This window comes from Panulirus ornatus, chromosome 39 (assembly GCF_036320965.1).
Source record: "Panulirus ornatus isolate Po-2019 chromosome 39, ASM3632096v1, whole genome shotgun sequence".
Classification (NCBI taxonomy): Eukaryota; Metazoa; Arthropoda; class Malacostraca; order Decapoda; family Palinuridae; genus Panulirus; species Panulirus ornatus.
Window position 1 is genome coordinate 5606276 of NC_092262.1, and position 16701 is coordinate 5622976.

Sequence of the window (16701 nt, forward strand, 5' to 3'; positions counted from 1 at the left end):
TTGAAAAATATGCGTATGTCAAATTTGGTTTTGTGGTATTGTTTAGATTGTTGAAATTCAAATATCATTCTTTCTTTGTCATTTAATGAAAGTTAGTTTATCAAACTGCATTTTGTGTCTTGTTGATATAGATATAAGTTTTATATAAAGAATTACTTTAACTCACAAAGAATATCTTGAAGGAAAACGTAAATATTTTTTGTTATAGTGTTCATCAACACAACATAAAGAAGTCGATTTCCATTATATATTCAATGAATCTTGCTCAAGTTTTGAAGAATATCAACTCATAACTTGTTTATGACCTTCTAAACCTTGTGCTGATAATAACTACATTACTTTCTGTAAGCAATATAGTTTTAATGCATAAAACCCGGATAAAAAGCTTTTAGTATAAAATTTGATGGTTTTTTTGTTTAGGTTGATGAAGATATTACTAATTTCTACATGTAAAACATTTACGTTATCTGCAAAATAGAATTCTTTATGTTAGATATGTTAATGTTACCGGTTTCACGTTACATACATTTCTGTACCCTGTGCTCCAAAAAGTTATGGAATTTAATTCATTATCGCATAAGATAATCAATTTAAATATCCCATGTATTTTCAGTATAAATCCACAAGGATAATACTCTTTTGCCATCTGTATTCTATGGTAATTAGTGATAGGTTGTTAGATTAAGTAAATGTATAATACATTACTATGGTAGTAGACCCTTCGTCCATCACAATATACCGTAAGAGTGTCTAAGGTTCACCCTAGCTGGAGTTTACATTGTTGAACAACGTAATGTTTTGTGGTCGGTTTAGGTTTCTTAATGGTTGACTACAGGGACGAGTTCATAAGGAAGTGAGGACTTTGGGAAGGGTTTATTGCTGAGTGCCGGGTAGTGGGGTGATGATGAAGAAGGATCAGACAAAATATATTACGTCGGAGGTCAATACATCATGGTGCTCGACACAGAACTTTGACTAATTGTCTATTAAAAAGTGGTTGTTTATGTTTGGCCACAGCTTGGCAGAGGCTCTGGTCTTATGACACACTGTTATCTGGCTTGATTTATCATGTATATTCTATTTTTTTTATGAGCTGAACTTATAAGAATATTAAGGAAGAGTTGGAAACATACTATTGATAGAATACAAATCTTCTTTGCAAGTTTTTAATGTTGCTTCTATGCACTTTATAATTCTCTGAGTGGAAAACCAGTTGTCTTAATTTGTATATGATTCCTAAAGAGAAAAGAAAAAAGTCATTGGCTTATAATAAGATGCTTAGATTGGATAAATCTTTCTTTTAAGAAACTAATATCTTCATTTTTTGTCCTATTAGCCAATTATGGCTTGTGTCAGTGTGTCTGTCCCTCAGTCTTACTCCACCGTACAACAACCACAAGGTCACAAATGAGGGGACAAATAACATATAGGTTGGGTCACGGAAAATGCCTAATGAGCTGAGGAAAAGGAAGGACATTACATACACTGGCTTTATCAGTGAATCATTTTGTAATGGTTGTGACATATTGGTCATGTGTAGAAGATGGTCCTTGTACATGAATCATACTATATATTAGTTTCATAATATTATAATGGTGTCTTTACCTGGTGAACTGATATGTGATATAATAAATGTGATCTGTCTTGTTCTATAATTCTCTTTGAAAATATCAACTTTAGATTTATATATCAAATTTTTCGTACCCGCGATAAAGAAGAAGAAGAAGAAGAAGAACTACAGACCAACTACAGACAGCACTGAGCTCCGCCACGTTGAACTCTCCACTAACTAGCCAACTACCAGGAGGAACCCTTCTGCTCCTGCTCCTCACATTCACTGGAGACGCTTCTGTGTTGACCACCCTCACCCACCCACCCCACACCTCCTGTATACCTAAGGCTGGTCAACAGTAGATGGTCTCCTCCCAACACTGGTCACGACGACTCTTACCTGAGTGACGAAGGCTGCCACCGTAGCCAGTGAGGTGGTGGTACTACAGTGTGTGTGTGAGTCTTCATCTGTTGCTTATGTTTCCCAGGTTTGGTCGGGCAGGCATGCATGGGAGATGGCCTGGGTCAACAGCCTTAGTTAGGGATTGGTTCTTGACTCCAGCCCCAATCTTTGCCACCTCTGACCGGACGTAACCAGGTGACACACCTTCATTTGGGACACCAAGATGTTTCCCGGGATGGCACAAAAGGAGACAAAGTCAACGTGAACCTTTTGAAACGAAGAACTTCAGCAGAGTGTGATACAGCGGCGTCAAATTTAAGATTGAGTTCCAAAAGCAAACTGAAAAAATAGAGAAAGAAATCCATTTTTCTTGATATGACATGAAATACTTAGGCGTGACTCGAACTTTATCAAAGGTGTTTGTGTTTGTCCTATTGTGATAATGTCTTTACCATAAACTGAATTAATCTAATGAGTCATTACTTTCTACTTCCCTAACATTCACCAAAAGGGTTGGTTCAAAATAGTGTAACATGTAGGAATTGATAGAAAAATGAAACTGTCTTTTTGTTAGAAAATTATGAAACGTATAAAAAAGAAAATATGAATTTAGAATATTCTCGAATATTCGTTGACGTTAGATAGATTCCTCTCCAAATTATGTCAAGCTAATTCAAGTCGGATTTCAGATTACGTATAAAGGAATATACAAAGGAATTCATACATCATAACACAGGCACCCTACGAAGCTGCCTGTAATAATGGAAGAGATCAGAAGGTCATACATCAGTGGGGTAGGAGGAGACACACATACACATGTTTCAGAGAGAATAACCAGTAAACTGTGTATGTAACTCAGGAGACGCAAACAATATGAGTCGAACATCATAGGCGACATATCTATCGAGTCTATCCTCAAACATCTTTCATCTACTGTACTTGGTATATTATTCCACATGTTGATAATCCTGTTAAGATAAAGTACTTCGCCTCATTCGAGGTAAGACGTTTTCTGATAAGTTTATAATCATAACTACAATTAGAATGAAACAAATATATCATTTAGTACTATAGTTGAAATTGAAACTGAAACTGAGATATATTATTGATAATATTTACAAGAAAATGATAGGGTAGTGTACCACTCCACCCTCATCTTTGTCATCCGTTTTTGGGCTTGCAAAAGGTGTATATGTCTTAACATTAGTACACTACAAGAATTACATTGCATTATGTACAGTAGTCAAATTAGAATACAACTAGTTTTGACATGTATAGATAATGTAGTCTTGGATGATAATAATAATAGTCATACCCTTGGGGCAAAATGTCTGTATATTGCAAGGATCACTTTTGATCTTTCTATTATTAATTGATCAACACATTTGTTGTTATAGAGAAGTGACGTCACTCTTCCTATATAGTTGGATTTGTTCACATTGTAATCCATAATGCCACAGTGTATGTGCATCCCTCATAGTTGGCTAGATTGACCCAGCCCTCCACATATCTGCCAATAATATGCCAACCATAGTCTCATTATGGCAGAGTATCAACAGATGGTAAGTTTGTAACACATACAGATAATGATGGAAACTCTCACTGCCTTTGGTTATCACTTCTCTTCTTGCATGTTGCCATTCTATTCTTTTTTCTTTCCATTTCCTTCTTCATTGTTCTTATACTTACATTACTTATGATATCTCTATCAACCTTTTCTGCGGGTTTTTTGGCCAATTTGTCAGCCATTTCATTCAACTGAATCCCCACATATGATGGAATCCATACAAACTTCACAGTACATTCCATTTCTTGCATTTCTATGACCAGTTGTTTATAGATATCAACAATATGAAAGTTACCTGGATTGTTTACACTGTAAGGCTACAAGTGCACTTCTTCTGTCAACAAACACATCCATGTTTACACATCTCTATAGCAACCTGAAGTCCTTCACTAACTGCATGAAGTTCAGTCAGCGTGGACGAGGTGTTCTTACTAATTCTTTTACAAACTGTTACATCTGCATAACATTGATTGATAAAATATTACCTAATAAAAAACACACCACAACCCGCTTGACCGTTACCTAACACGAATCTATCACAATATATGTATACGACATTTCGTCTGGGTAAACTGTATACTTTTTCTAAAAAAAAAACTTTTCGAAAATCACTGGGATGACAATCATCTTTTTTTCCTTCAAGCTGTAAAATATCTATTGCAATACGTCCCTCCTTTACATAGCTTGAATCTCAGGTAAGTTTGTAGTGAAACACAATATCTATCTACTCCATACTTTATCATAACATTATACAGTGTCTACACTCACCTCTCGGTTAACTAGCCAGCTACCAGACCCTCAACCCTACTGTACCTAATAACTAATAACCTTGCTCTTATTCACATTTACTCTCACCTTTCTTCTTTCAAATTTTTTTTTTTTTTCAAAAGAAGGAACAATGAAGGGGCCAGGTGAGGATATTCCCTCAGAGGCCCAGTCCTCTGTTCTTAACGCTACCTCGCAAACACGGGAAATGGCGAATAGTATGAAAAAAAATGAATATATATATATATATATATATATATATATATATATATATATATATATATATATATATATATATATATATATATATATATATATATATATATATATATATATATATATATATATATATATATATATATATATATATATATATATATATATATAGATATATATATATATATATATATATATATATATATATATATATATATATATATATATATATATATATATATATATATATATATATATATATATATATATATATGTATATATATGTATATATATATATATATATATATATATATATATATATATATATATATATATATATATATATATATATATATATATATATATATATATATATATATATATATATATATATATATATATATATATATATATATATATATATATATATATATATATATATATATATATATATATATATATATATATATATATATATATATATATATATATATATATATATATATATATATATATATATATATATATATATATATATATATATATATATATATATATATATATATATATATATATATATATATATATATATATATATATATATATATATATATATATATATATATATATATATATATATATATTATAATATATAAAAAAAAAAAAATTATTAAATATGTGTGTGGGAAGAAGAAAGTTAAGAGTAAATGTGAATAAGAGCAAGGTTATTAGTACAGTAGGGTTGAGGGTCAAGTCAATTGGGAGGTGATTTGAATGGAGAAAAACTGGAGGAAGTGAAGTGTTTTAGATATCTGGGAGTGGATCTGTCAGCGGATGGAACATGGAAGCGGAAGTGGATCATAGGGTGGGGAGGGGGCGAAAATTTTGGGAGCCTTGAAAAATGTGTGGAATCGAGAACATTATCCCGAAAGCAAAAATGGGTATGTTAAGGAATAGTAGTTCCAACAATGTTGTATGGTTGCGAGCGTGGGCTATGGATAGAGTTGTGCGCAGGAGGATGGATGTGCTGGAAATGAGATGTTTGAGGACAATGTGTGGTGTGAGGTGGTTTGATCGAGTGAGTAACGTAAGGGTAAGAGAGATGTGTGGAATAAAAGAGCGTGGTTGAGAGAGCAAAGAGGGTGTTTTGAAGTGGTTTGGGCACATGGAGAGGATGATGAGGAAAATTGACCAAGAGGATATGTGTCGGAGGTGGAGGGAGCAAGGAGAAGAGGAGACCAAATTGGAGGTGGAAAGATGGAGTGAAAAAGATTTTGTGTGATCGGGGCTGAACATGCAGGAGGGTGAAAGGAGGGCAAGGAATAGAGTGAATTGGAGCGATGTGGTATACCGGGGTTGACGTGCTGTCAGTGGATTGAATCAAGGCATGTGAAGCGTCTGGGGTAAACCATGGAAAGCTGTGTAGGTATGTATATTGCGTGTGTGGACGTATGTATATACATGTGTATGGGGGGGGTTGGGCCATTTCTTTCGTCTGTTTCCTTGCGTACCTCGCAAACGCGGGAGACAGCGACAAAGTATAAAAAAAAAAAAAAAAATATATATAGATATATATTGTATATATAAAATATATTATATATATATATATATATATATATATATATAATATATATATATATATATATAATATATATATATATATATATTATATATATATATCCCTGGGGATAGGGAGAAAGAATACTTCCACGTATTCCCGCGTGTTGTAGAAGGCGACTAAAAGGAAGGGAGCGTGGGCTGGAAATCTCTTCCTCCGTTTTTGGTTTTCCTAATGGAGGAACGGAGGGGGGGGGGGGCAAGTGAGGATATTCCCTCAAAGGCTCAGTCCTCTGTTCTAACGCTACCTTGCTGACGTGGGAAATGGCGAATAGTATGAAATATATATATATATATATATATATATATTATATATATATATATATTATATATTATATATATATATATATATATATATATATATATATATATATATATATTATATAAATATATATATATATATATATATATATATATATATAATATATATATATATATTTTTTTTTTTTTTCTTTTAACTATTCGCCATTTCCCGCGTTAGCGAGGTAGCGTTAAAACAGAGGACTGGGCCTTTTTTGAAATATCCTCACCTGGCCCCCTCAGTTCCTTCTTTTGGAAAATTTAAAAAAAACGAGATGGGAGGATTTCCAGCCCCCCGCTCCCTCCCCTTTTAGTCGCCTTCTACGACACGCAGGGAATACGTGGGAAGTATTCTTGATCCCCTATCCCCAGGGATATATATATATATATATATATATATATATATATATATATATATATATATATATATATATATATATATATATATAGCACAAGGATACAGACGAAAGAATGGCCCAACCCACCCATATACACATGTATATACATACACGTTCACACACGCATATATACATACCTGTACATTTCAACGGATACATACTTATACATACACAGACATACACATATATACACATACACATAATTCATTCTTGCTGTCTCTATTCGTTCTCGTCGCCACATCGCCACACATGATATGACAAACCCCTTCCCCCAGCATGCGTGCGAGGTAGTGCTAGGAAAAGACAACAAAGGCCACATTCGTTCACATTCTGTCTCTACCTGTCATATTGAGTGTACGGAAACCACAGCTCCCTTTCCACATCCAAGCCCCACAGAACTTTCCATGGTTTGCCCCAGACGCTTCACATGCCCTGGTTCAGTCCATTGGCAGCACGTCGACCCCAGTATACCACATCGTTCCACTTCACTCTATTCTTTGCACGCCTTTCACCCTCCTGCATGTTCAGGTCCCAATTGCTCAAAGTCTTTTTCACTCCATCCTCCCACCTCCAATTGGTCTCCCACTTCTCCTCGTTCCCTCCACCTCTGACATATATATCCTCTTGGTCAATCTTTCCTCACTCATTCTCTCCATGTGACCAAACCATTTCAAAACACCCTCTTCTGCTCTCTCAACCACACTCTTTTTATTACCACACATCTCTCCCATCCCCCCCACCACCCACTCAGTCAAACTGCCTCACACCACACACTGTCTCCAACCATCTCATTTCCAACACATCCATCCTCCCCCACACAACCACATCCACAGTCCACGCCTCAAAACCATACAACATTGTTGGAACCACCATTGCTTCAAACATACCCACTTTTGCTCCTCAAGATATCATTCTCTCCTACACATTCTTCATCGCTCCCAGAACCCTCACACCCCCCCCCCCCCCCCCCATATGACTCACCTCCGCCTTCACAGTTCCACTCGCTGCCAAGTCCACTCCCAGATGTCCAAAACACTCCACCTCCTAGTTGGGGGAGCAGGGGGGGATGTGTTGAAGTGGTTTGGACATGTGGAGAGAGTGAGTGGGGAAAGACTGACAAGGGAGGATTTGTGTGTCGGAGGTGGGGGGAATGGGGCGAGGTGGGAGACCGGATTGGGGGTGGAAGAGTTTACCAAATCATTTTCCCTAACCCTCTCACTTTGCACACCACCTCGACCAAAACACCCTATATCTGCCACTCTATCATCAAACACATTCAGCAAACCTTCAAAATACTCACTCCATCTCCTTCTCACATCACCACTACTTGTTATCACCTCCCCATTTGCGCCCTTCACTGAAGTTCCCATTTGCTCCCTTGTCTTACGGACTTTATTTACCTCCTTCCAGAACATCTTTTTATTCTCCCTAAAATTTAATGATACTCTCTCACCCCAACTCTCATTTGCCCTTTTTTCACCTCTTGCACCTTTCTCTTGACCTCCTGTCTCTTTCTTTTATACATCTCCCACTCAATTGCATTTTTTCCCTGCAAAAATATATATATATATATATATATATATATATATATATATATATATATATATATATATATATATATATATATATATATATATATAACATTTCACAAAAGCTTTTACATATACAACAATCTGAGTTGCATCTTGGATGGTAATGAAAAGGAGGGAACAGTGGGAGAAGACCTGTGGAGAAGGGTTTTATTCAGGTACCAACCCATACCTTACCTAATGTGTCAGGTCAGATCAGCGCAGGTCACATCGGCTAACCTATGTAATAAGTCCTCTTATGTAGGTCACTAAGAAACATATGTAGAATGACATAGGGCACATAACGAGGAGTTATATGAATACGAATATACACTTTATTCGTATTCATATAACTCCTCGTTGTACAGTCAGGTTCGGTAAAACGCTATCAGCTGGCTATGTGTTCTGTTCGGAAACAACCGATAGACCCCGTTGCTCACCATTGTGAGACGAAGGGTATTCGAGTACTTAGTATTTCGAATAGTTGTTTCCTATTATACAGTCCCTTAGCCTAGCGGTTAGCATGCCTGCCTCTTGCACAAGTGGTCCCAGGTTCGATCCTGGCTGTTGGAGCTTTGTATGTTATATTCATATATATATATCCATATATATATATATATATATATATATATATATATATATATATATATATTTTCTTCTTTCTTTCATACTATTCGCCATTTCCCGCGTCAGCGAGGTAGCGTTAAGAACAGAGGACTGGGCCTCTGAGGAAACATCCTCATCCAGCCCCCTTCTCTGTTCCTTCCTTTGGAAAAAAAAAAAAAGAGAGGGGAGGATTTCCAGCCCCCCGCTCCCTTCCCTTTTAGTCGCCTTCTACGACACGCAGGGAATACGTGGGAAGTATTCTTTCTGACCTATCCCCAGGGAATATATATATACATATATATAATATATATATATATATATATATATATATATATATATATATATATATATATATATATATATATATTGATGTGTTTGCTTGAGTATAGAATCGAACCTGACATGAGTTTGCTTATCTCTAAGATGATATTCTGTCACAAATCGCTAGTGAATTCCTGTGCCAACATCCTCTATAATCATGATGAAAATTTTGTTTTTGTTTGATCGTGGAATCTCTAAACTATATAAAAGTTTCTTAAATCACTTCTGACACTTATATTAAGGGACAAGATTCATGGATTTTTTTTTTAAACATCTCGTTTTTTTTTAATGTACTGAGAAAACATTATGATATTTCTCTGTACTTACGCAACTCTACTGATCTGAACACGTCTTTCCTCCTGTTCTTCGCCCACCTAGAACGGCCAGACTGTGTTATATACAAATGAGGAATAAGTAAACTCAGTAACGGAATGGGATTATTATTTTCTATTTCTTAAAAGCAGGATGAAGGCAAGGCCTGGGATGGTGAAAGGGAAACATGTAAAGTATGTGAAAAAAAAAATTATGCACCTGCTTGGCAATGTGGGAAGGAGGACCTGAGAAGGGAACCAAGCCGGTGTGAAGGTTAGTTAGGGAACAGAGGTGGTGAGGAGGAGTGGGTCTATGCGCCCACCTCCTCGCGACCTGAACATTCCCTGATCAAGGATGTCGAGACTCGTGTGTCTGTGGTTGGTTGTGCTCTTGGGCGTGACTTCCTCACCCCTGCAGGCACGTCAGCCCTCCTGTGAGGCCAGGTGGCTCTGGGGCAACGCGCCCTCGCCTCCCAAGCCCACGTCTCTGCCGCAGGTCTGTGGTCAACGAAGCTTTTGTGAGGATTGTCGGCGGGATCGAGTCTGAGCCACACAGTTGGCCGTGGATGGTCGTCAGCTTCAGGAACTTGTATGGTGCCCACCTCTGCGCCGGATCGCTCATCACCTCCAAACATGTTCCTTACTGCCGCCCACGGCATCCCTTGGGTCTGCTCCCTCTTACCTTGGCTTGGCGTCGCGGTGGTGGGAGGCCATACACACGATGATGGCCAAGATATACTCGTGGCCTCCATCATCACCGTTCATGAAGGCTTTGGAGTGGTATCCGAATTTGACGCTGATCTAGCCATTGTCACCCTACTACGTGATGTTACCTTCAACAAGACCGTGTCTCCAGTGTGTCTACCATCTGGTGTGTCGCCGCCAGGCACTACAGTGACGGTGGTGGGCTGGGGGTATGTGGATGAGGGAGGCCCTCCGGCCAAAATCTTGAGGGAGACCAATATCACACTCCTAAACTCGAGTTCGTTTCGTGTGTCCCAAGACCTACTGACGGAGGGCATGTTGTGTGGTGGGACGGCCCAGAGAGACGCCTGCGAAGGGGATTCCAAAGGCCCCTTACTTGTCCAGACGGACGGGTCGTGCCACCTGGCGGGTCTGGTTAGCTCTGGAACCTGGTGTACTACCCCGGCGTCTACACTAATATTGCCAGGTATAATGAATGGATACTGTCCATCATACAGTGATATATATATGTCCGTTCAAGTCTACGTTTATCATCTTTGTCTACGTTAAGTGTCTTTATGTACGTTTATCATGCTTGTATTTCTGTGTTCCTGTAATGGCAATAAACAAAACTTGATTTTGTCTTTTTCTTAACTATTACAAAATGTCCGGTGCAAGTCTAAATTAATCTGATTAACGAAATGCCTGATAATTTGCGTGACTAGCATTACAGTCTGTGGTTCACCATGAATGTTTTTGGAATAATTTCACACTATTGTACCCCTCATCCCAGAACATGAGGCAATCATCTGAATGCCTCCTCTGGTCATATACTGTACATCACCTCTCGTTAGAAATGATTTTGATCATCTAGTACACTAACGCAAAAAGAAATATTCGTCTAAATCTTCTATGCAAGTTTTTGTATCTATTTCTATCATGACATGACCATTCCCTCGGATAAGCTGGGGAAAAAAAAAAAACCGGGTGCTGTGTCATTATCAGGGAAGCGTGTAGGTGGAGCCTGATCTGTTCTCGAAGATGGCCAGCCAAAGTCTTCCCTTCTAAGGAATGCACTTTACTGCCACTGTGTTAAGAGGACCGAGCACGAGTACGTGAATACCATCTCTGTGTCTCATGTTAAGATTTTGTTAGCTCAGGATAGAGGTAGCTGGTGGAAAGCCACAATCTGGCTCTTGGCCCAAGATTGTCGATCAGAAATGCGCCACAGGTCCCAGGTCTCGAGCACTGCTATGGGGTCGTGTGCCGCGGGCAAGAATACCAGAAGTTACTAAACGCATATGGGAATATGACCACTGAAGATGAGCCCACTATGAGAGACCAGTGTGACATATTCAGAGTATATATATATATATATATATATATATATATATATATATATATATATATATATATATATATATATATATTATCCCTGGGGATAGGGGATTAAGAATACTTCCCACGTATTCCCTGCGTGTCGTAGAAGGCGACTAAAAGGGGAGGGAGCGGGGGGGCTGGAAATCCTCCCCTCTCGTTTTTTTTTTTTTTTAATTTTCCAAAAGAAGGAACAGAGAATTGGTCCAGGTGAGGGTATTCCCTCAAAGGCCCAGTCCTCTGTTCTTAATGCTACCTCGCTAACGCGGGAAATGGCGAATAGTTTAAGAGAAAAAAAAAAAAATATATATATATATATATATATATATATATATATATATATATTTGTCCGTGGAGGGGAAGGGAGATGTAGGTCTCCGAAAACACAATGGATTTCCCCCCATAAAGCGAGGTGTATAGAGATGCCAATCATGGAGTCTTACAAAATTGGTATCACGTTACGCAAATGAATAAGATGAAAAGAAGTGTAATGAAAGCAGAAAAAGGGAGGATAAAGTTCCACTTATGAAAAGCCTAATGACAACGATGGAGGTTATGAGCAACATTCTATTGAAGGTTATTCGACTAAAAGACTTTTTAGTAAAACTGACAGAATTGACAGATATGTACTTTCTGTTGGATATGAAGAGGATGCATTGTGTAAGAGGTAATGTGGAAGTGATCTTACTCGGTCGATAGGTTTACAGAGCCAGGTAAGTCGCTTGGAACAGATAAGGAATATAGACGCCAATTTCTTTCTCGGTAAAACCATACGTATGGGTGGGCGTTGTACCAGAATCACACACGATAACTTGTACAGACTTTCAAAAATAAGGGAAATCGGTTATTTGTCTCAAATGATCGTTCAGTATCATAACATCTGTTGTAGGGTTGTAGAATTGTTGACATAGGAAATGATTTGGAATTTTGTTTTGTAGTTAGGAAGTTGTAACCCAAATAAGTCTAAACACAGAAATGATAAAAGCCTGGCTTCAAATACACGACTGATATCATTCACACCTCCTTAGCTATGCGATATGTGTGCTGGTCTTCCTTTCTGATGAATCTGTATGTCTTACAACCTCTACCACAGATGTTATCTGCTTGTAATAACTGCATTATCAAAGTCTACAGTTGTTCTATATCCCTCTACTGATTATGCTACACGCAACTTCATTGTCTTAATTGTTAGAACTAAGAAATTTGATTTGTCCCCAGGCAATTCTAAAGCCTATATTAGCTTTAAAAAAAATCATTATGAGAGAATTGACAAAACACGAAAACGTAAATTGGTTCCTGACATCCTTGCTACCCAGGTCAACCTCCGCCACATAGTGACACGTTTCCCCTGTCCTGAAATGGTGGACCTGGTCGCTTGAGGCAATAGCTCTACATCCTGTTGGCTGGTCATCAAAGAGCTGTATGGCGGTCGTTCTATTTGTAGGTAGTTTAAAAGGTTAGTGAGTGGTGTGGGACGAAGAAATAAAGTTGCTGGTGAAAAAGAAGGCGTCTGGGAGATGGATGTATAAGAAAAAGCTGAAGGAGGGTAAGAAAAAAGGTGCATGGGTTGAAAAAGAGGGCAAATGAGAGTTGGAGTGAGAGGGTATCATTAAAATTTGAGAGGGAAAAGATGTTTTGGAAGGCGGTAAATACTGTGCGTAAGATAAGAGGACAATTCGAAACATCGTTGAAGCTGGGAAAAAGGTAAGTGATATCAGATAGCGATCGAGTGAGGAGATGAAGTGAGTATTTTGAAGGCTTGTTAAATTTGTATGATGATACATGTGTGCAGGTCTGGATGGTGTGAGAAGTGAGAGTCACAGAGAGTGGTTTGGTGAAAAGATAAGAGGTGGTGAAAGCCCTGCGGAAGATGAAATCAAGCAAGGCGGTGGGATTGGATGGTATTGAGGTTGACTTTATTAATAAAAGGGGTGACTTTGTTGTTTATTGGCTGTTAAGGATATTCATCATATGTATGGATCATGGTGAGGTGCATGAGAATTGGAGGAATGCAATTGTATAAAAGCACATCTTTTACCTTTATCCTGGGCATTTGAGTTTTGAAAATGGTCACGTATCGCATTCCCAAAAAGTCTGCCAGTCATTATATTTAGCACAAATCTGACATTAAAACTTGACCATTCAGATGTTCAGGGTGTGTGAAGGACAGTCGTAGTACATAGTTTTGCAATCTTACCTCAAAGTGAACAAACACAAGAACAACTAAGGTTTTTTTTGGTTCTTTTTACTTATGGAGAGGGTTAGAAATATCAGTTCGATTAATGAAATAGAAAAAGGGATATTGAAGATATAAGGAAATCGGTCACACACGTTAACCGTGCACATTAACCGGGCACATTAACCGTGCACATTGGTTAACGACAGGCTTTCATGTCTTCACCATTTGAGGAAGCGTCCTCCATGGGTGTTTGGGAACCATCCACAACTTCTGTTTGCCACACTGCAACTTAACCAGATCCTCACCGTGATAATTTGGTCCCACATGCTTGTGAGTCATCCGTATGTTGTTGGCTTTCTCCTCCGTCAAGTAATAGACTTTGGAATGCTGTTTTGCTTTGCAGGTCATACGTGACGCAACGAAGAATTCTTTGTCGGTGCACTTGACACTGATAGCATTAGGATCCTTTTCCCTGACCTTGGCAAGGGAGCCGTCCGTTAACAACTTGTCCAATTTCTCCTGACGGAGAGATCCGGATGATATACCATTGGTGGTGTCCTTGAGTTGCTCAGGAACCTTGACCGTACAAACGCCCTTCATCAACCAAAATGGTCTGACGCTCATGGTGGGGCAGTTGACTTTAGCTACAAACGTAGCAGGTCCCTTTGGTTTTCTCGATCTCATCTCCCAGCCGTTGTTGTCTACGAGATCTATCAAGTTCTCTTCAGTGACAGGGACACTCTTCCCACTAACTTCCTCCACCATGGTGCACTCAGACTTCTCTTTCTCAAGTTCAGTCTTATTGCTATTTGGTGTAACAGGGTCTTGTGTCATCTGTGCAAGAGACTTCCTTAAATTTTCGTTCTCTTGGCGAACAGAATTCATCTCTCCGATTAGCTTCTCTTGCGCTTCTCGAAGGTCTGAGATTTCGCGGCGAAGGCTTTCAAATCCTTGGAGAATAGATTTGTAATACTGATCGGTGAATTCTGATCGACTTTCTTTCGTGTCTGAACGCTTTCGAAGTTCCAAGTTCTCCTGACGAAGTTTCTCGATCTCTTGACGAAGTTTCTCGATCTCTTGACGGCTAGATTCATTGGCCGCTTTAAGTTCCTTGATCAAAGAATCCTGTTCTGTCGCAGGGTTTTCGATCCTAGGTATGGTGGCCTGGTAATTTCTTTCTTCCTCTTTATCTTTAACGGGATCACTGGGTTTGTTGACTGAAGAAACCTCCTCCCCAGAGGCTGGAGTTGCCTGATTGACGGAAGTATCTCGTTTTGTCATTTTGTCACTCCATTGTTGCACGGTACTGGAGATGTTGGGTGTCTGTGCCATATATGCGGCGTGGAATTCCTCATACGGCACAGCATCCGGGATGTCATCACCCAGGTAGTGATCCCAACACTCATACAGACGATTGATGGAGGCAATATCCGAACGCGATGGACTATCCCTTTGTCCCACAAAGCCTTCATGAGGCTTTAAGACAGTTATTGTGGGACCTTTGCCATTGGAGAAGGCATTTTTAGGATACTGCATTATGCTGTTGTAGTCATAAGAAATGCCAACAGTCATTAAGTATGCATTCTTACCCTTCATCTTCTTGAAATTACGAAGATGTTTTGGGTCGATGTTTTCCTCATGAATTTTGACATACTCATCCCTGTCAGCTCTGACTTGCTGGTGAGGAAAGCCTATGGCGTGCATGAGCTCATGGAAAATGATTCCCATTTTCTGGAAACAAAGCTCATGGAAGTTGGCCCTTTGAGTAGTTCGCTTTCCGTCCCTGTAGCCAGTAACAGCACTGCAAGCCTTCTTCTTATTCGTCACTTTGACATAGTGAGGACTAGCATCAGTGGCGTTCACAAACTTTAAACAAGTTGCCTTATTGAAAGTCTCCATCATCTCGTACACTTTCGGCCGGTACTCGTGTGGGAACTGCTCATCAAAACCGATGGTAACGGTCTTGTTTGGCCATCGTTTCCCTAAGATTCTAGCCATTGGCCTCCTTGTCGGATCTTCATCGAACTCTTCGCCATGAAAATCCCAGTGTAGGAAGGGAGCCTCATCCACTACATGGGTCTCACTACTAGCCACAGTGACCGAAGTCTCTGAGCGATCTCCCGTCCATGGCATGGAGGAGCTGGTTGTCGGACGCTCCACCATGGACGATCGCTGGTCGGCAGACTTCGCGGGTAGGGACGCCTTGGCCCGGTTGCCGCCCACGGCGCACATGCAGCTCAGGAAGCACACCGAAAGAAATATTGCCACTTTATAATTCATGCTTTTGTAAAATTATTTCAGCACTGCCTTAGGTAGTATTTTTCTGTGGCAGAATCAAATCGAAAATACATATGGACTCTTAGGTAGGAACTGTCTGTGCTGATGGGTGAGGATTGTGGAGGCTGGAGTGTTGCATGTGATCTGGTGTGTCGAGTCATAGCTAGGATGTTGTGTAACAACTAAGGTGTCAGGTAGTAAGTAGTTGGGATGAAAGCCAGGGTGTAGGATAGCAGCTGGGGGTGTGTATTTGTGGTTGAGATGGGGTTTGTGTAGACAAGTTGCTTGGGTGTCGCGTATTGTTTAGGGATGTCAAGTAGTAGTTGCGGGTGGCGAAAGTTGGGTTTGGAGGCAGGGTGTTGAACAGCAACTAGGGTGTGGGACAGTAGTAGATAGGTCGTGTGTCAGTAGTTGGGATGGTGCTAGGGTGTCGGCCAGTAGTAGATTGGTTGTGTGTCAGTAGTTGGGATGGTGCTAGGGTGTCGGACAGTAGTAGATAGGTCGTGTGTCAGTAGTTGAGATGGTGCTAGGGTGTCGGACAGTAGTAGATAGGTCGTGTGT

The 16701-nt window shown here is 39.1% G+C and overlaps 2 protein-coding genes across 2 annotated transcripts; one reads left to right on the forward strand and one right to left on the reverse strand.

The window, feature by feature from the left end:
- The first annotated feature begins 9777 nt into the window (after window positions 1-9777).
- Window positions 9778-11627, forward strand: LOC139761216 (brain-specific serine protease 4-like). Its single transcript, XM_071685257.1, has 4 exons — window positions 9778-9818; window positions 10042-10289; window positions 10393-10742; window positions 11463-11627. The coding sequence occupies exons 1-4, from the start codon at window positions 9778-9780 to the stop codon at window positions 11625-11627; spliced, it is 804 nt and encodes a 267-aa protein (XP_071541358.1).
- Window positions 11628-13963: 2336 nt separating this feature from the next.
- Window positions 13964-16168, reverse strand: LOC139761056 (uncharacterized). The gene has a single exon (XM_071684841.1). The coding sequence runs from the start codon at window positions 16141-16143 to the stop codon at window positions 14074-14076; it is 2070 nt and encodes a 689-aa protein (XP_071540942.1). The 5' UTR covers window positions 16144-16168; the 3' UTR covers window positions 13964-14073.
- Between the last annotated feature and the right edge of the window lie 533 nt (window positions 16169-16701).

Excerpts from the sequence above, each read along its gene's own strand:
- LOC139761216 (XM_071685257.1), top strand. The coding sequence starts at position 9,778 with ATGAAGGCAAGGCCTGGGATGGTGAAAGGGAAACATGTAAA. Across the intron at positions 9,819-10,041 it reads GTGAAAGGGAAACATGTAAA|GCACGTCAGCCCTCCTGTGA; the intron begins GTATGTGAAAAA and ends TCACCCCTGCAG. Across the intron at positions 10,743-11,462 it reads CGTGCCACCTGGCGGGTCTG|CTCAGGATAGAGGTAGCTGG; the intron begins GTTAGCTCTGGA and ends AGATTTTGTTAG.
- LOC139761056 (XM_071684841.1), bottom strand. The coding sequence starts at position 16,143 with ATGAATTATAAAGTGGCAATATTTCTTTCGGTGTGCTTCCTGAGCTGC.